A 20,129-nucleotide genomic window follows, 5' to 3' on the forward strand; every position below is an offset into this window, starting at 1 on the left:
GGACAGCCAGGCTCTGATTTGGGTGTGTGTGGGGACAGCCAGGCTCTGATTTGGGTCTGTGGGACACAGCAGGGGCTGTGGGGACAGCCAGGCTCTGATTTGGGTGTCTGTGGGGACAGCCAGGCTCTGATTTGGGTGTCTGTGGGGACAGCCAGGCTCTGATTTGGGTGTGTGTGGGGACAGCCAGGCTCTGATTTGGGTGTGTGTGACACAGCAGGGGCTGTGGGCACAGCCTGGAGCACTGGCTGTGTTCTGGGGCTGACATTGCTCTTACCTCCCCCAAATCCCGGATCCTTTTCAAGAACCTCTTCTCAAAGAGGGTGGGATCCACCTCGGTGACGGGTTTCTTCTCCGAGACAATATCGGGATCTGGGGGGGAACATCCCAGGTGAGATTCCTGCCTGGTCTGACACTCCAAGGCATCCTTGCTCTGTTCCCTCTCCCCCCTGCTTTCTGACAGGGAATTCTCCATCCCCTCGTGCCAGTCTGGATCTGCTTTCACACCCACAGCAGATTTCTCTGGGTGAGCTTCCCCCCCTGGAGCAGCCCCTCAGCTCCCAGGAGGCTGGAGGGAGATTTCTCCAGGTCCCTCCAGGCCAGGATTCCACGATCCCTCCCTCAGTGTCCCGGGCCTTACTCTGCTCCTCCAGTTTGTTGATGTCCCTCATGATGGCCCTGAAGAAGGGTCTCTGGTGGGGGTCGTAGTTCATGCACTGCTTCATCAGGTCTGCCAGCTCCTTGCAGGACGGCGTGGCCAGCACAAAGTGCCCCTCGTAGAACCTCTCCTTCTGTGGGAGCAAACACATCCCAGGAGTTTTAACTTCCACAGCTCCCAGTTCTGAGCTGGGCTCCAGGATCTCTGAGGTCTTTTCTGACCTGAGCAGTTCTGTGGTTCTACATCAGAGGATGTGACCATGAAATCCTTATTTCAGTGTGGGCTTTGCCAGGGAAATTACCCTGTCCAGCTGGAACTTGGATCTTTAGAGAATTCCTTTTGTGCTGAGTCTGGAGCAACCACTTAACCCATGAATTGTTTAAAAGGTGCTGAATTCACTCTCAGGAATCATTTCCTGCCCGGTTTTCCCAGTTATTTATGCACCAGGAAATGTTTGCCAAGGACACCCTGGGTGCTCCCCACAGCCCTGGGAGGTCTCAGCTCCAGGCCAGGTGGGACAAAGCTGGGATGGGCATTCCAGGGCTTAGAAAAGGCTGGGAGAGCTGGGATTGTCCAGTCTGGAGAGGAGAAGGCTCCAGGGAGAGCTCAGAGGCCCTGCCAGGCCCTAAAGGGGCTCAGGAGAGCTGAGAGGGACTGGGGACAGGGATGCAGGGACAGGACAAGGGGGAAACTGAAGGGCCCAAGAGGATGGAGCCAGGTTTGTGTGACAGCTTTACCTCTGCTAAGGTCTTTTCTTTCAGAGGAGTTTCTCCATTATAGCAGATTTCCCACAGGGTTGTACCAAAGCTCCACTTGTCTGCAGCAATGCTGAGGTTCTTGGAATCTTCAACACACTCAGGAGCAATCCAGGGGATCCGCTCGACGCGCTCTGGGGTGAAAATCACAGGGGGAAAAATGGAATTATCCTTGCCTGAAATAAACTGGAGCTGCAGAACTTGTCCTGTTTCTTGATTCTCAAATTCCTGTTTGCAGAAGGATTTCACAGGCTGGTGCCTGGAGCCATCCACAAACAGATTCCTTCTGTCTCATCTCACTGGACACAACATTTTGTAAGAGAAACGAACGCTCTGAACAGCACTGAGTACGTGCAGATCCGTGAAAGCTGATTCCTGCTACACACAAATACAGTGTATTTGTATGAAATGCCATTCCTGGCCATACCTTGCCTGGAGAGCACCGTGATGGGGATTCCTGGGTCACTGAGCTTGATGAAGGGCCCGTACTCGCTATCAATGCCCTCTCTGGCCAGCAGGATGTTCTTGGTGCACACATTGCCATGCACCAAATCCTTGTCCTCCTACACAAGAGCAGGGAAAGAACAGTGAGAGGGATGGGAGAGCTCCAGGATATCCACACCACAGGGGATCTCTAAAGTGCTCCAAGCTGAAATCCAAAATTACACCAGGGAAGAAACTGGAGCTCTGCAAGTGCTCCAGGATATCCAGACCACAGGGGATCTCTGAAATATACTGAGCTGAAATCCAAAATTACACCTGGGAAGAAATCAGAGGAAGAGAAGGGAAGGAGGAGCAGGGAGATGGAGTGTTCCCATTATAGGACTTCTCCTGATGGAGAAATGTATTCCCAGCTAGCCAAGGTGTCTCTGCCAAGGTGTCTCTTACCAGGTAGCTCAGGGCACTTGCGAGCTGTTTGGCCACTTTGAATTTCCATGGGGTTGTGAGAAGTTCACTTTTCTTATGCATGAACAGATCCAGAGGCCCACATTCAACAAACTCTTCCACCATGATATCTGCAGAGGAGGTGCACAAAGTCAGTGCTGCAATGAATTGTTTGGAGTCATGGAATTTGTGTTCACACCTCCCAGCCCAATGGAAAATGTTGGAAAATGTTTTTATTTCACCTTGCCCAAGGTTTCTTTCAGTGCTCAGAGTTCAGATTAAAAGGCTGAGGGGCTTTGTGTGGCAAATGAACATTAAACCTGGAACCAGGCATTCCAAAGGTGGAATTTTAATGCACAGAACAGCTCAGAAAAACCAGCACCAGGCTGCCCCGTGCTCTGGTACCAAAATCCCTTCAGCATGGCCCTGTGTAACACCCACATGTAACCCAAATTCCTTTCCTGAGTCTGGAAGAGCTCAGGCTGGGGCATTGACCAATTTGTCTTTTAATTTTCTAAAGCTTTGCTCTCCTTCTGGTGCCCACCCCACAACATCAGAACTGTCTTGGCTTAGAGAAGTCACATAAAGGTGTATTTATTGTATACACTTACATTTTTTAAGTGCATATTTATGTTTAAATGTTTAAACATAAAAATGTATACATATAAATATGTACATGCTTTATATGCATCAATATTACAAATATACATTTATTTCATATAAATGAATGTATATTTGTAATAAATGGAATAAATTTAATGGTGCGAATTTCACGGGGTGCTTTGTATCCACACTGTCCCTGCCTCTCTGATATTCCAGCCTTAGGGAAGGCTCAAACACAGAATTGGAAAGGGAAATTCATTGGGAGAATTATTTAGAGTTGTTTTGCTGTCCCAACTCCACCCTGGGAAGCTCCAGAGGCAGCAGCTGCCAGCCATGTCCCTGTGTCCCTGCCAGGTGCCATTCCTGTCCCTGTGTCCCTGGCAGGTGCCATTCCCTGCCCCTGTGTCCCTGCCAGGTGCCATTCCCTGCCCCTGTGTCCCTGCCAGGTGCCATTCCTGTCCCTGCCAGGTGCCATTCCCTGTCCCTGTGTCCCTGGCAGGTGCCAGCCCTGTCCCTGTCCCCATGTCCCCCTCAGGTGTCATCCCTTGTCCCTGTCTCTGTGTCCCCCCCAGGTGCCATTCCTGTCCCTGACAGATGCCATTCCCTGTCCCCATGTCCCTGTGTCCCTGTCCCCCCAGGTGCCAGCCCTGTCCCCATGTCCCCCCCAGGTGCCAGCCCTGTCCCCATGTCCCCCCCAGGTGCCAGCCCTGTCCCCATGTCCCCAGCAGGTGCCAGCCCTGTCCCCATGTCCCCAGCAGGTGCCATCCCTGTCCCCATGTCCCTGGCAGGTGCCATTCCTGTCCCCATGTCCCCCCAGGTGCCAGCCCTGTCCCCATGTCCCTGGCAGGTGCCAGCCCTGTCCCCATGTTCCCCCAGGTGCCATTCCCTGTCCCCATGTCCCTGTGTCCCTGTCCCTGCCAGGTGCCAGCCCTGTCCCCATGTCCCTGTGTCCCCATGTCCCCCCAGGTGCCAGCCCTGTCCCCATGTCCCCCCCAGGTGCCAGCCCTGTCCCCATGTCCCCAGCAGGTGCCAGCCCTGTCCCCATGTCCCTGTGTCCCTGTCCCTGGCAGGTGCCAGCCCTGTCCCTGTGTCCCCCCAGGTGCCAGCCCTGTCCCCATGTCCCCAGCAGGTGCCAGCCCTGTCCCCATGTCCCCCCAGGTGCCAGCCCTGTCCCCATGTCCCTGGCAGGTGCCAGCCCTGTCCCCATGTCCCTGTGTCCCCGTGTCCCCAGCAGGGCCGTCACTCACTCTCCAGGTCGCGCACGCAGACGCCGTGCAGGAGCACGATGTGTTTGTGGGACACCTGTCTCATCATGCTGGCTGTCTCAAAGAACGCCTGGCAGACACCCTGGGTCAGCACAGACACCTGGTCAGCAGAACAGACAGCCCTGGGTCAGCAGCACAGACACACACAGACAGCAGCACAGACACAGGATACAGGAAGGGGCAACAGCCACAGCACAGCCCTGAGCAGCACACCCTGGGCCAGCACAGCAGCCCTGGACGCAGCACAAGAACAGCAGCACAGACAGAACAGCAGCACAGACACAGGAACAGCAGCACAGACAGAACAGCAGCACAGACACCCTGGGTCAGCACACACACCCTGGGTCAGCACAGACACAGAACAGCAGCACAGACACAGGAACAGCAGCACAGACACAGAACAGCAGCACAGACACCCTGGGTCAGCACAGACAGCCCTGGGTCAGCACAGACACACAGGAACAGCAGCACAGACACACACAGGAACAGCAGCACACACACACAGAACAGCAGCACAGACACCCTGGGTCAGCACAGACACCCTGGGTCAGCACAGACACCGGGCAGCACAGCACCTGGGTCAGCACAGACACCTGGGTCAGCACACACAGGGTCAGCACGCACACACAGGAACAGCAGCACAGACAGAACAGCAGCACAGACACAGAACAGCAGCACAGACAGCCCTGGTCAGCACGACACCTGGTCAGCACAGACACCTGGGTCCAGGCACCACACACACGGTCAGCACAGACACCCTGGGTCAGGCATACACAGAACAGCAGCACAGACACCCTGGGTCAGGCACACACACACAGGAACAGCAGCACACACACCCTGGGTCAGCACACAAACGGCAGCAGGGCAGGGATGTGCCCAGGGCTCAGCTGCACCTTCAGCCCTTCCCCATTCCCTGCCCTTTCCTAAAAATCATCCATGCAGTTAAGCTCTAGTTCTATCTAGATAAGGTATTTGACAACAAACTTTCTACATCAAAATAATATTTAAGTCACTTTAGCTTAATAATTTAACTGTATTAATATAATAACTGAATTTGTTTTTAAAGAGTCCTTAGAGAATTGTTCTTTAGAAGTAATTTCCCAATTTTCTACTAATTTAAAATTTATCAACTGTTACAGACTCTAAGATAACATACAATGCTTTAATACTTGATAATTATCTAATTTCACGTGTTATCGATTATGTGTATTATCTAATTAATTCCTAATTACTATTAGTTTCTTCTTTATTGCATATATTATTTTACTGTGATATTTCTTTATACTTGCAACTAAAAAATGTTAGGAATAATATCTATATGTTAGTAATATGTTATAAATGTTAGTAATTAAATTTATAACATTTATGTCATTATCTCACATATCTCTATATAATTTATAAAACAAAATTAATCAATATTTTATGTCTTATATTAAAGAAAAGATAGACAAAAGAAAAGAACTTGCCAAGGAAATGTCCCTGTGGCTGGGGTCCAGGACTTTGAGCAGGACTCGGATCTCCCTCTCGTTCTGATACCCTTCGTTCTCATCATCCTTGAGGCTGAGCATCCCTGAGTAAATCTGGGTCCTGGTGCCTCTGCCCAGGTGTTCTCCCTGAGACACAGCAGGGCTTTGTCAGGCAGGAAGCAACAACATTTACACAAATATCCATTGGAATCTGCATTTCTTTCTGTCTGATCTGGTTATAGACTGAAATTGTTCCTGTGAGAACCCAAGGACTGGAGCTGCTTTTGTTCAGAGAGCTTGGGGCCTTGTGCAGGCTGAGCTGGAGCAGAGTCCCAGAATAAAGCAGGGATTGATTCCAAGGATCTCCTCCATGGATCCCCCTTGGGCAGCACCAGAGCCCAGCCAGGGCTGCACCCAAGATGAACCAAAATGGCCCCAAAATGCACGAGGGGCACGGGCTCTGTCCCTGGGATCAGCTCTGCTCCATTTGCACCTTGCAGTTCATTGTCCCATCCCAGCTTTAGCCCAGGCAGTCCCACCCTGCTTGTTTTTCTCTCTCCAGCCCACGGGGTTTGTGCTCTGGGCTGAGATTTGGGTCATTTGTCCTTGGTGCCCAGCTGGAGCAGGAATTGTTTTGTCTCCTGCTCTGTGCACAGAGCTCAGCATCCCTGATGTGAGCCCAGCCCCACACACTAAAGCAGCACAGAATGTGAAAATAGAAAAGCCAAACCCTGAGGTACCAAGCCCTGAGCACCCTCCCCACGTGAATTCCCTGGATATTACACCTCCACATCACCCAACAGGCTCCCTGGGATTGAGCACTCCCAGACTAAACAAAAGAATAAACAACAGCTGGGGCTCTTATTCACAGAGTGCTGCTGAGGTGATCTTTAATGTGTTTCCAAAAGTGAGAGGAAGTAATATTTCACTGCAAGGCTTTGTTTGGGGAAGCAATTTCCTCCAAAATAACATCCTGCCTTGGGATATTTTTGCAGGATGCTGACTGTAAACACCAACCCAAACCCAATCTCTGTCTGCAGTGATGCAACTAAAAAACCCCCAATATCTTTTTATTTCTCAGAAGCAGCCAAGGGCATCACTTAAGAGCTCTTTTGGCAACATTAAATCTGATTTAAGTGTAATCAAGGCCCTGTGTGTTTGCTGAGGTTCATTCAGGTGACCTGAATAAGTAACTACAATCAAGGGGAACTCTGAAATTTTGGGGAGGCTTAAACACAGAATTCTGACTGCTCAGAGCTTTTGAACACCTCACCTTTTTTACTGTAGAATATTGTCTCAAACCTCTGTTTCTCTGATAAGTCAGGCTTTAAAAAAATACACCCACAACAAACCAGCTCTTAAGACTCCCAAGAAATGACCTTAAAACCCCTCTTTTCCATTCGAAAACTTAAATACACAATTTAATTTCCAGTGAAAGGCATCACTCCTGAGCTCTTCTTTGTCCACACAAAGCCACATGAGCAGCAGGATTCTGCCAGCAGAGGTTTAAATCCAAACCAATCCATAACAAGTAAATCCAGGTGCAGTTTGCTGAGGGGAGCTGGGAGGGGCAGGGCAGGCAGCAGGGCGGGCTGGGGGTCCCTGCAGGGCTCAGGGACAGCCACACTCCTGGCTCCCAGGGCAGCCCAGCACCTGGGGAATTGGGATGAGTTAGAGATGGGACCTCTGAGCTGCTTCAGATGATGGGATTTATTTTTCTTATCTCCTGCACAGGCAGGGAGGGTGAGCTGGGCTCACATCTTCACTGCGTGGCTCAGAGGGTCACAAGCCCTCCTGTCACAATCCTTTTAAGGGTTTATTAACCAATAAAACACTGCCAGCAAGGATATTTATGTTTTTGACCCAATCCTTATATATTTGGTCTTATGGACTCCTGCTCCAGTTTGAGCTTTCTTAGCCAATCATGTCATAGCAAACCTACAGTGCTGCATTCTAAACTCCTTGTTACCTTTGCAACTACACATATTTTTTCTATATCTTAAACTCTAAAACTCTGAACTTTCTTTTATTTAGCCTAACATGTCTCTGCTTTAAAAATACACATTTATTTCATAAATCCACATCCTCGCTTCTGGCACCTCAGTTTGGGAGCCGTTCCCAAGGTGTCAGAACAAAGCCTGGGTTTGATTCCAAGCTTTGGATGATCCCCAAGGTTCTGGGGGCTCCCTCATGCCAGCCCCCCCCCCAGGCTCCCACCTGCACGATCTCCTCCTTGCGGATGCGGTGGAAGCTCAGCTGCCCCATGGGATACACGGGCTGCCACTCCTGGGCCTTCTTGGTGGCCACCAGCAGGTTGGAGATTTCTGCAAGGCAGAGGCAGAAAATATCCTTAAAGCTTTCCAGAGAAACTGCATTCCCCCCTTGTGGGATCTCAGGATCTGAGTCCTGAGGTGCTGAGCCACCGAGAGCACCCTTGGGGGGCTCGGGAGTCCTGGAATGTTCCAGAAGTGTCTGGTGGCTGGACTTTGATCCTACACAGGAGACGACACCTGTATGAGGATAGGAGGGTTTCACCGGGGTGAATGGTGAAGGGATTGGTTAATTAGAGAGTGAAACACAGGGTTTAGGATTTCTGTACAGGGGGGTTTAGAGAAGTAAGATGGAGGAATTGGGGCGTGTCCTGTCCTTCTTCTTCTTCTTCTTCTTCTCCATCTTCTGTGGTGATGGTGGCACTTTGGGATTGGCCATTACTAAAAGTGCACCGGGCAATAAGAATAAATGGTATTGGGGAAAAATGATAAATATTGCACACGTAACAATGGGTATAAAGATAGGTGTCTGTACGGAGGGCAGGGAGTGTGCTCATGGCTGGCTGCTGAGCAGAGCTCTGTCGGGCTGAAAGAAAATCTTTTAGATAAACAATTAATAAACATAAAAACCGAAAGAAGAACTGAAGCCTCTTCTCGTCCTTCGATACGCGGCTGCCCCAAGGCCACCCCGGGCCTTTCCAGGCCCCTCAAACAGCCGAAAAACCGACACCCCCTCCCAGTACCAACATGGATGGAAAGGCATAAAATCCCCCCAAAAAGGGGGGGGGAAATAAACTTGGCCTTGATTTCTTCTCATTCAACAGAGAAATCACCAAAGCACAGTTTCGTGTTTGTATTTTAAATACAGAGTTAGTATCAGCCAGATCAGGGTGATTTTGAACAACTGAACAGAGTTTTCTGCACAAAGATTGAAAGAGAAAATAGCTGTGCTGTACATGGGATAAAATGGAATAAAACATCCTCTATCCCCCCCCTGCCATCTCCTCTGCAGTGTGCAAGGGGGAATCTCATTTCCTCTTCATCCCCTTCCAAACTCCCTCTACTCTGGGAAGCACCAACAGTGCTCCCAGGGCACTGGAATCCAGCTGGGAATGGGGAATCAGAAGGAACAGACTCAAAAATCCACTTCCCACTGCTGCAGGGCAGATGCACAAGTTCTGCACAGGAATTCTGCCCTCCTGGCATTATTCCCTGGGATTGGGTGTGAGTGGGCAGCTGGGCTTCCTCCTGCTGTGAGCAGCACCTGGCACTGGGGCTAAATCATCCTCTGGAATCCTGGAGTCACCAGGAATCACCACAGCCTGCTTCAGCCCTGCATCCCCTGCATTCACTTCTTTGTCAATATCTGATGAAATATTCAAAAAGAAGGAAAAAAAAACCCACCAGGGAAGGGACAGAACAGGGAACATGCAGTGAATCCTGCTGCAGCCAAAGCCAGGGAGGAGCTGAAGGGGGCAATCAACTCCCTGACCCTTTTTATTTCATTTTATCCCCAATCCAGCCATCAAAATGAAACCAAAATACCAGAAGTGCAGCGTGCCCCTGCTCCAGAGCCTGACCCAGCTCTGGGTGCAGAGTGAGGGCTCAGGGGCTCTCCCAAAGCCCCAGAGCAGCAGGTGATGGATGGGGCTCAGTTATTCCCCTGCTGGAACAGGGAACCATTATCAGCTCAGCACAATCCCCCCACTGAGCCTCCTCTGGCCCACCAAGGCCAGGGCAAGGCTCAGAGTTCATGGCAAACAGCTCCAGAGAGGGCTGGCAGCTCCCAGCACTGCCCCATTGTCCCTCAGAGGGCACCTCACAGATGATTTCCTGCCACCAGGCTCTTCAGGACATCGGTTTTGGGACCAAAACCCTTCCCTGCTGCCTGGTGCAGATGAGTTATTAACAGTTATTAAACCAGGAGATCCCAACTCTCTTTTCCCCTCCTCAAACCTGCCCACGGCATCTGACAAAAATCCTCCCCAGAGAAAGAAAAATCTTTAAATTTTTTTTTTAAGAGCTTCACACCAGGACACAGCACTAAAATACACTCTGAGAGTCTGGAGATTGATCCCTTGCAACAAGAAAACGCTGCAAGGCCAGGCTACCTCTGGGTCTGGGCTGGCAGCACCTCTTGAGGGTGAAGCTGATGTTGTCTGTGCGCAGGATCTGCCCCTTCAGGTGCTCCATGAGGTCCTTCAGGGATGCAAAGGATTTGTTGGAGCCATGGAGGAAGTACCCCCCCTTCTTCACCTCGATCTGGAAGTTCTTGTAGGGGCCTGAGTTATTCATCACCTGGGGGGGAGGGAAAAGAAAGGAAATAGGATCACTGGAGTGAAGGAATTGTTTGTAAATCAAAGCTTCCCAAAACCTTGGCATCACTGATCCCCTGCTCCTAAGTCAAGGTCCTCCAATCAAACTGCAACAAAGCAGAAAAAAACCCAAAATTCCTGCAATTTTCACTCCCAGAAGGCTCAAAGAGAAGAGCAACAACATAAAGATGCAATCAAAGCTCAAATTACAGCTTTTCTTTTCATTTGTCTGCAGAGCCTGAGGTTATGCAGAAGTGTTGCCTCTTCTGGAGGAATTTTCTCTTTGTTTGGTCAAGAATTGCAGAATCTGGAGCAGGGTTTCAAAATCTCAATTTAAAAATAGCAGAACTCCCTCTCCCCACCCAGACTGCTCAGCTGGGGTTGAGATCCCCCAGGTTCACTGGGGAAGGGCTGAACTCCTGAACTTCCCCATGCCAGGAGCTCTCAGGATCTCCCCTCTGCAGCTTTGGGTCACCTCCCCCTTCCCCCTTTTCCAAGGGAAAATTCCTTTCTTGTTTTACTGTTAAAACAGAGAGCTGATCATCTTTTTTTTAAAAAAATATCTCCAGGAGATAAACCAAATATCAAATATCCCTTCCTGACTCACCATTGATTCCATGACCATTTTTTGCTAAGAGAAAGATTTATGTCGTTATAATTTTTTATATTATTTATTATCTATTATTTACTATTTATTTATTATGTATTATTATTCTTGTGTGAACACTTTAAATATCCTTCCAAACCAGCTGCAGGCTTCCAGCTGAGGGAATAAAATCCACCAAGGGAATTAAAGCCATGCCCAGAAAGGCTCCAGGGAAGCAAGTGACAAATTCTCCAATGTGTGGAGAGCCTGGTTTAAGCATGGCTTAAAGAAAGAGGCCATGAAGGTGTTCAGCTGAGGGAAATATAGAAGCCTGCTGTAAAAGCAGCCTTTCCCAGGCTTGATCCTGTAAATAATTAAGGTTCTCAGCCACCTTTTACATAAACAACAAGATTCTCAGGCCTTGGGAACTGGGAACAGACGGCCAGTCTGGGAATAGATATGAAGGTTTTGAGAACCTTCCATATCATGGTGGGAACACTGACCTTGGTTTCAATAAACAAACTTCAGGTATTGTAAACAAAAGGAGGAGCTGAAGTTTTCTCTACAGCCTGTCAGGAGCTCAGATTTTGCAATATGCATGAACTTAATTAACATTGTTATAAAAAGTGACTGATTGAGTGAATAAACGGGGTCAGAGGTGGTCGCTCCCTCACTTCGACAAAAACGCTCCATTTTTCTCACGTCCCTGCACGGTGTGACTGGGAGGAATGGAGCTAATTAATTTAATTTATCCCATTGGATTTAATTGTCACAGAGAAAAAATGTGGGCCTTTGTCGGGGCCGAGCCATTTGTCGGTGAGGGGAGACTCAGACACTCAATATGAGTGATAAGCAAATTCCGTTTATTGAAGAGAGCATCAGACACTTATACAGCAAATAATGAGCTTATGAATATTCTGTAAGCCAAGCAATCTATTGGTTAAATATGCCATGAACTCTTCCTCATTCCTTAGGGGTTCCATCTCTCTTTTCTCATGCCTCTTTCACTGTTTATCCTACCACAGCTAGGCCCAAGGGTGCTGTTATCTTGCAGGTGCCGGACGTGGAATTAACCATGGTTTTGTACTTTTCCATTTTCTAGCAGCTAAATTGGAATCCCATTGGGAGAGAAGGCAGCAAGGGCTGGGAGGCAGAGCCAATTCCCTGCCCAGAGCTCAGGGAGGGTGCCCTGAGCACAAAGGGAGCGATCCCTGCTCACCTCGGAGCCCTCCAGGCAGGTGACAGTCATCAGGATGTGGTTGAAGTTGGTGCAGCTCCACCTCAGCACGTACATGCCCACCTCGTTGCCCTCCTGCCTCAGCTTGTTGATGGCATATTCCGTGCTGGAAGGGAATGGAGAGGGAGAAATTCAGCAAGGAGCGGCCAAAAATCTCATTTTGGGCTGGGACAGAGAGAGCAAACCTCTGTTTGGGGGGTAAGAGCTACTTAGAAATGTTGGTTTTGTTATTGAAGTGGGATTTAAGGGTGCATGGCTGACATTGGGCTGCACAGAGCAAGGGAGGAAGGAGTTAATAAAGGGAATTCTGCATCCAAACTGTGCAGGTGAACTCCTGGATTTCCACAGTTTGCAGCTTAAATAAAGGGAATAAAGGGAATAAAGTGAATAAAGGGAATAAAGGGAAATAAAGGGAATAAAGGGAAATAAAGGAGAATAAAGGGAATAAAGGGAATAAAGTGAATAAAGGGAATAAAGGGAAATAAAGGAGAATAAAGGGAATAAAGGGAAATAAAGGGAATAATAAATAAATAAAAGGGATAATAATAAAATAAAAATAAATAAAGACAATGGATAAAATAATAAATAACAATCAAAATGTTCTCAATAAAGGTTGGAATTCTGCATCCAACACTGTGCAGGTGAACTCCTGGATTTCTACAGTTTGCAGCTTAAATAAAGGGAATAAAGGGAATAAAGTGAATAAAGGGAATAAAGGGAAATAAAGGAGAATAATAAATAAATAAAAATAAAGGGAATAATAAATAAATAACAATAAAGGGGATAATAATAAAATATAAATAAAGACAATGGATAAAATAATAAATAACAATCAATATCCCCAATAAAGGGGGATAAACAATCCCCAATAAAGGGGAAAGCCATAAAGGTTGGAATTCTGCATCCAACCCTGTGCATTCCTGGATTTCTACAGTTTGCAGCTTAAATAATGGGAATAAAGGGAATAAAGGGAAATAAAGGAAATGATAAATAAATAAAAATAAAGGGAATAATAATAAAATAAAAATAATAAATTAAAATAAAATAATTAATAAGAATCAAAATTTTCCCAATAAAGGGAAAAGCCACAAAGGTGGGTGGAGGGAGGAGAATTCCTTTAGGTGTTTAAAAACCCAAGGCTTTGTTCATCCATTCAAGGACTGGGCTGAGTGTAGAGACACTTCCACTCTCTACCTAAAACATTCCCATGTGTCCATGGAGAAAACTCTCAGAACACTCCTTCAGTGCAGAAACACTGAGTTTATAGATGAGAAAGGAGAGAAACGCTCATTTTTTCCTTTAATAAAATGAAATTTTGGTAAACCACCACTCACCCAAACCCAAATTTCCTCAGTGGATTCACCGTGAGAGGAATTAGCAAAAACAAAACCCCAAAATGCAGAAGGGACTGAGCAGATGTGCCCATAACCCCAAAATGCAGGAGGAACTGACCAGATGAGTCCATGAACCCCAAAAAGCAGGAAGGACTGACCAGATGTGCCCATAACCCCAAAATGAAGGAGAAAGGGACCAGATGTGCCCATAACCCCAAAACACAGGAAGGACTGACCAGATGAGCCCAAAATGAAGAGGGACTGAGCAGATGGACCCAAAATGAAGAGGGATTGACCAGATGGATCCATAAACCTCAAAATGCAGAAGGGACTGAGCAGATGGGCCTACAAACCCCAAAATACAGGAATGACTGACCAGATGGGTTCATGAACCCCAAAATGCAGAGGAACTGACCAGATGAGCCCATAACCCCAAAATGAAGGAGGAAGGGACCAGATGTGCCCATAACCCCAAAATGCAGGAAGGACTGACCAGATGAGCCCAAAATGAGAGGGACTGATCAGATGGGCCCAAAATGAAGAGGGATTGACCAGATGGATCCATAAACCCCAAAATGCAGAGGGACTGAGCAGATGGGCCCATAACCCCAAAATGCACAGGGACTGACCAGATGGATCCATGAACCCCAAAATACAGGAAGGACTGACCAGATGGGCCCATAACCCCAAAATGAGAGGGACTGACCAGATGGATCCATAAACCCCAAAATGCAGGAAGGACTGATCATATGTGCCCATAACCCCAAAAGGCAGAGGGACTGACCAGATGAGCCCAAAATGCAGAAGGGACTGAGCAGATGGATCCATAAACCCCAAAATGCAGAAGGACTGACCAGATGTGCCCAAAATGAAGAGGGATTGACCAGATGGATCCATAAACCCCAAAATGCAGAGGGACTGAGTAGATGGGCCCAAAATGAAGAGGGACTGACCAGATGGATCCACAAACCCCAAAATGCAGAGGGACTGAGCAGATGGGCCCAAAATGAAGAGGGATTGACCAGATGGATCCATAAACCCCAAAATGCAGAGGGACTGAGTAGATGTGCCCATAACCCCAAAATGCAGGAAGGACTGACCAGATGTGCCCATAACCCCAAAATGAAGGAGGAACTGACCAGATGTGCCCATAACTCCAAAATGAAGGAATGACTGACTAGATGTGCCCATAACCCCAAAACACAGGAAGGACTGAGGAGCCCAAATGAAGGAGGAAGGGACCAGATGTGCCCATAACCCCAAAATGCAGGAATCACTGACCAGATGGATCCATAAACCCCAAAAAGCAGAAGGACTGACCAGATGGGCCCAAAATGAAGAGGGATTGACCAGATGGATCCATAAACCCCAAAATGCAGAGGGACTGACCAGATGTGCCCATAACCCCAAAATGAAGGAGAAAGGGACCAGATGTGCCCATAACCCCGAAACACAGGAAGGACTGACCAGATGAGCCCATAACCCCAAAATGCAGGAAGGACTGACCAGATGGGCCCAAAATGAAGAGGGACTGAGCAGATGTGCCCATAACCCCAAAATGCAGAAGGACTGACCAGATGGGCCCATAACCCCAAAATGCAGGAAGGACTGAGCAGATGAGCCCATAACCCCAAAATGCAGAGGGACTGACCAGATGAGCCCAAAATGAAGAGGGACTGACCAGATGGGTCCATAAACCCCAAAATGCAGAGGGACTGACCAGATGTGCCCATAACCCCAAAATGCAGGAAGGACTGACCAGATGAGCCCAAAATGCAGAGGGACTGACCAGATGGGCCCATAACCCCAAAATGCAGGAAGGACTGACCAGATGAGCCCAAAATGCACAGGGACTGACCAGAAGGGCCCATAACCCCAAAATGCAGGAAGGACTGACCAGATGAGCCCATAACCCCAATGACTGACCAGATGAGCCCAAAATGCAGAGGGACTGACCAGATGGGCCCATAACCCCAAAATGCAGAGGGACTGACCAGATGTGCCCATAACCCCAAAATGCAGGAAGGACTGACCAGATGTGCCCATAACCCCAAAATGCAGAAGGACTGACCAGATGTGCCCATAACCCCAAAATGCAGGAAGGACTGACCAGATGGGCCCATAACCCCAAAATGAATGAGGAACTGACCAGATGTGCCCATAACCCCAAAATGCAGGAATGACTGACCAGATGAGCCCAAAATGAAGGAGGAAGGGACCAGATGTGCCCATAACCCCAAAATGCAGGAGGAACTGACCAGATGAGTCCATGAACCCCAAAATGCAGAGGGACTGACCAGATGTGCCCATAACCCCAAAATGCAGGAAGGACTGACCAGATGTGCCCATAACCCCAAAAAGCAGAAGGACTGACCAGATGAGCCCAAAATGCAGGAAGGACTGAGCAGATGTGCCCATAACCCCAAAATGCAGAGGGACTGACCAGATGGGGCCGTGGCAGCCGTTCTTGATGTTGTGCTGGATGAGGGGAGGAGCCACGTCGGTGCACAGGTAGTGGTGGGCGTCCGCAGTGAGCCTGAAGTAGCCGTCGACCAGCGAGGTGAAGGACAGCGCCTCGGCGTGCGAGCCCAGCCGCAGCTCCTGCAGCACAGCAACACCAGTCAGCTTCAAAAACACAATCACACAATCACAGAATCACAGAAATTCTAGGCTGGAAGAGACCTGTAAGATCATCGAGTCCAACCCATGTTCTAACACCTCAACTAGATCATGGCACCAAGGGCCACATCCAGTGTTTTTTTAAACACATTGAGGGATGGTGACTCCACCACCTCCCTGGGTAGATGATTGTAGTAAACCCCTCAGGTTTAGCCAGGGCCCCTTGGAGAACAGAATGCTGACACAGCAGCAAAGAAGTTTCCTGTCTCCAGGGACATCCGCCTTGTACCTTATCCCTATAGCCATGGAAGGCAATATTGTGTTAAACCCTACCATTGGTCACTTATGGTCACTCTAACACCTTTGCCATTGGTCAGGATTGGATCCAGGCCAAGGGTATAAAAGTAGCATACTGTACCCCTACTAACTGGGAAGAAGAAGAGCTGAGACCCTTCACGGACCCTACAATAAAGCCATACTCGTGGAACAGCCAGCGTCTTCTGCTTCTCCTCTCTCTACCGTCTGCTGGAGCCTTAGGCCAAGGGAAAAGCTACCTAGCAAGCAAAGCTGAAATCACAAGAGCTGCCTGATCACTGAGAGCTGAATATTCCCTGCTTGCTAGGGCTGACCCGCGGCCTTGGTCTGAGAGCGAGCTGGCTTCTGGCACCCAGCCCCCTTGGGACTGAGCTCTGGAGCTGGAACAGCTTGCATAGGATAAGACCAAGCAAGGCTCATTTAGATGATTCCAGTATTTGACCGCTCTTTCTGTAAAATACTTCCTCCTTAATTCTAGCCTGTATCTCCCTTGGCACAGCTTGAGGCTGTGTCCTCTTGTTCTGTCTGTTGTTGCCTGGAAAAAGAGACCGACCCCCAGCTCAGCACAGCCACCCTTCAGGAAGCTGAAGAGAGTGATAAGGTCATCTGTGTGTGGGCGTACACGGCCCTGGATCTGTGAGGGGCGAAGGGCAGGGCCCCTGCACATCCAAAACCAGCCCCCCTCGGCGTCCTGGCCTCGGGCTGAGCTGGGGGATAGCTCGGAGCAGCACGGTGTGAGATGAATTAGGAGGCCACCACTTGCTGGGGGTAAACTGTCGGTTTATTACAGAAGCACCAACAAGGAGGGGAAACACCCAGCAAATGGCCCCGAACAGGGGGCGAGAGAGGGTTTTAAGGGAAAAGGGGGGAAGAAGGCAGGGAAACCCGGCTAACCAATAGTAATACATATTTGGAGGTGCGAAATATAACTGATATACCAAAGTAACCAACTGTTATAAATCATAGGAGGGGCTCCGGGGCTACAGCCAACCATAACTCCCAGAGAAAAGAAAATTCTCGAAACCTGGGAGGAGAAAAAGGGTGATTGACTGGGCCCAAGGAGGAGACAACTTTCACTTATAAGAGAAACCAGGGGAGGAGCAGTTTCATTTCGGCAACTAAGACCAGCGAGGTTTCCATAGCAACCTAACTGACAGGGTAGCAGCAGGAAGTCCTGGGAAAGGAAGAAACCATTTAATACAAAAAATGGGGGAGCAAACTAACAAACTTAAGAACACACCACAGCAGTCATCCCTGAGTCTCCTTTTCTCCAGGCTGAACAACCCCAGCTCCCTCAGTCGTTCCTCACATGGTTTGTGCTCCAAGCCCCTCACCAGCCTCGCTGCTCTCCTTTGGACACGCTCAAGCATCTCAATGTCCCTCCTAAAGTGAGGGCCCAGCACTGGACACAATCCTCCAGGTGAGGCCTCACCAGTGCTGAGTACAGGGGAAGGATGAGCTCCCTGCTCCTGCTGCCACACTGTTCCTTACTGAAGTCTGAGGGAGAGACCCACCTTGCATTAATCAGCATCACTCTGATTTATTAATCAATCAATCACCTTTTATAACAGTGTTAATTCACTTCATGTACATTGCAAAATCTGAGCTCACAATAGGTCAGAGATAACACACCAACCCCCTCCTTATGTTTCCAATACCAAGATTTGGGTTCTCAAAATTATTCTTGCTTTCCCAAAACAGCCAAAGATAGAACATCTGTTGTGGTGTGTTGCAATGTCCTGTTTTACCTTCTCCCTTCCCCCTCGCCCCTCGCTGAGTGTGCCCTGTCAATCAGGCTCACATACCAGCAAGGCGTCGTGTGATTGTCGATTCAAGACCTCAGGCCTGGGGGTACATTGGCCCGTATGGGTGTCCCCAGTCCCTTGAGACCCTGCCCCTTCACCTGGTTGGTGGCTCACCTGTCCCCTCCCCTTCCCCTGCCCTGAGCTTAAAAGGTTAATGAGACCATGCAGCCTCCATTCTGTTGGAGGAATTGTCCTGGTGCAGACATCTCTGTACCCACAGAATAAACATCTGGCAACCTTCTAGCAGAATCCACTCCCTTTCTCTTCACCATCGCCAGAAGCTCTCTCTCCTGAGGTAAACGGAGTCCTGACAAGCCTGGACTTGCACCAGTGCCCCGCTGCAATCTCAGCCAAGGTATCTCTGGGGTAAAGCACCACAGGGCTGCCTTTGGCCCAGCAGCGAGGGTCAGAACTGGCCCAGGCACCATCTAACTGGTTATATTGGGATACATATTCCAATATATGTTTATATGTTTATATTCCAATAAACATCCACTTGTTATGAGAAAGCTGCCTGAGAACTCTGATGTGCAAGGCTCTCAAGGCCTTCATGTTTGTCACTTTTACCTGTAATTAAAAATAACCTGAGAACCTCTTTACAGAAACAGGCTGTGAGAATTTTACTCCTCACAGCTGCCTTCTAAGCCATTTCTGAAAAAATCTCCAACAATTCCTGATGCTGGCCAGGATGCCATTGGCCTTGTGGCCACCTGGGCACTGTGCTGGCTCATGTTCAGCCGAGTGCCAACTTCCCACCTGAGCACTGTCCAGCCACACCATTCCTGGCTTATATCACTGCAAAACATTTCAAATTTCCTCCCAAAACCTTGGGGATGTGTAGGGCCAGCTCATCCCCTGCTCTTAAGTGAAGGTTTTCTATTCCAACTTCCCACCTGAGCACTGTCCAGCCACACCATTCCCAGCTTATATCACTGCAAAACATTTCAAATTTCCTCCCAAAACCTTGGGGATGTGTAGGACCAGCTCATCCCCTGCTCTTAAGTGAAGGTTTTCTATTCCAACTTCCCACCTGAGCACTGTCCAGCCACACCATTCCTGGCTTATATCGCTGCAAAACATTTCAAATTTCCTCCCAAAACCTTGGGGATGTGTAGGACCAGCTCATCCCCTGCTCTAAAGTGAAGGTTTTCTATTCCAACAGCGACAAAGGAGAAAAAAGGCTAAAATTCCTGGAATTTTCACTGCCAAAGAGAAGAGCGGCAACATAAAGATGCAATCAACCTAAAATAAAGGGTTTTTTTAAAAAAAGATTTAGAAGATTTTATTCTGTTATGTCTCGTTGAAGGGTGAGATATAAGAGATGTAAAACTCTACACCATTCTATCAGAATCCATTTCCTGGTTACAACAACTTATAAATGTTTTTAACTTAACTTTATAAATTAACTTTTGCCACACAATGATGCTAATACTTCCAACACCAATCACATATATTTTTACCTATATTTAACACCAATCACCTATATTTTTATCTATATTTTCACCTATATTTAACACTAATCACCTATATTTTACCTATATTTAACACTAATCACCTATATTTTTATCTATATTTTCACCTATATTTAACACCAATCACCTATATTTTTATCTATATTTTCACCTATATTTAACACTAATCACCTATATTTTACCTATATTTTTACCTATATTTAACACCAATCACCTATATTTTTATCTATATTTTCACCTATATTTAACACTAATCACCTATATTTTTAGCTATATTTTCACCTATATTTAACACCAATCACCTATATTTTTACCTATATTTGACACCAATCACCTATATTTTTACCCATATTTTATCTATATTTTTACCTATATTTAACACCAATCACCCATATATTACCTACATTTTTACCTATATTTCACACCAATCATCTATATTTCTACCCATATTTTACCTATATTTTTACCTACATTTAACACTAATCACTTATATTTCAACCGATATTTAACACCAATCACATATATTTTTACCAACATTTTACCTATA

At 47.8% G+C, this 20,129-nt stretch overlaps 1 protein-coding gene across 3 annotated transcripts in view; it reads right to left on the reverse strand.

Moving 5' to 3' along the window:
* JAK1 (Janus kinase 1) overlaps positions 1-20,129 on the reverse strand; it is a 73,091-nt gene that overhangs the window by 4,755 nt on the left and 48,207 nt on the right. For all 3 annotated transcript variants that reach the window (XM_064719452.1, XM_064719451.1, XM_064719450.1), the window contains exons 9-19: positions 15,815-15,972; positions 12,020-12,143; positions 10,011-10,197; positions 7,847-7,953; positions 5,630-5,776; positions 4,146-4,233; positions 2,299-2,426; positions 1,838-1,973; positions 1,393-1,544; positions 638-788; positions 275-369 (exon numbers count right to left, since the gene is read on the reverse strand). In XM_064719452.1, coding sequence (XP_064575522.1) covers positions 275-369; positions 638-788; positions 1,393-1,544; positions 1,838-1,973; positions 2,299-2,426; positions 4,146-4,233; positions 5,630-5,776; positions 7,847-7,953; positions 10,011-10,197; positions 12,020-12,143; positions 15,815-15,972 — 1,473 coding nt within the window. The remainder of the gene's footprint in view (positions 1-274; positions 370-637; positions 789-1,392; positions 1,545-1,837; positions 1,974-2,298; positions 2,427-4,145; positions 4,234-5,629; positions 5,777-7,846; positions 7,954-10,010; positions 10,198-12,019; positions 12,144-15,814; positions 15,973-20,129) is intronic.

This window comes from Zonotrichia leucophrys, chromosome 8 (genome assembly GCF_028769735.1).
Source record: "Zonotrichia leucophrys gambelii isolate GWCS_2022_RI chromosome 8, RI_Zleu_2.0, whole genome shotgun sequence".
Taxonomy (NCBI): Eukaryota; Metazoa; Chordata; class Aves; order Passeriformes; family Passerellidae; genus Zonotrichia; species Zonotrichia leucophrys.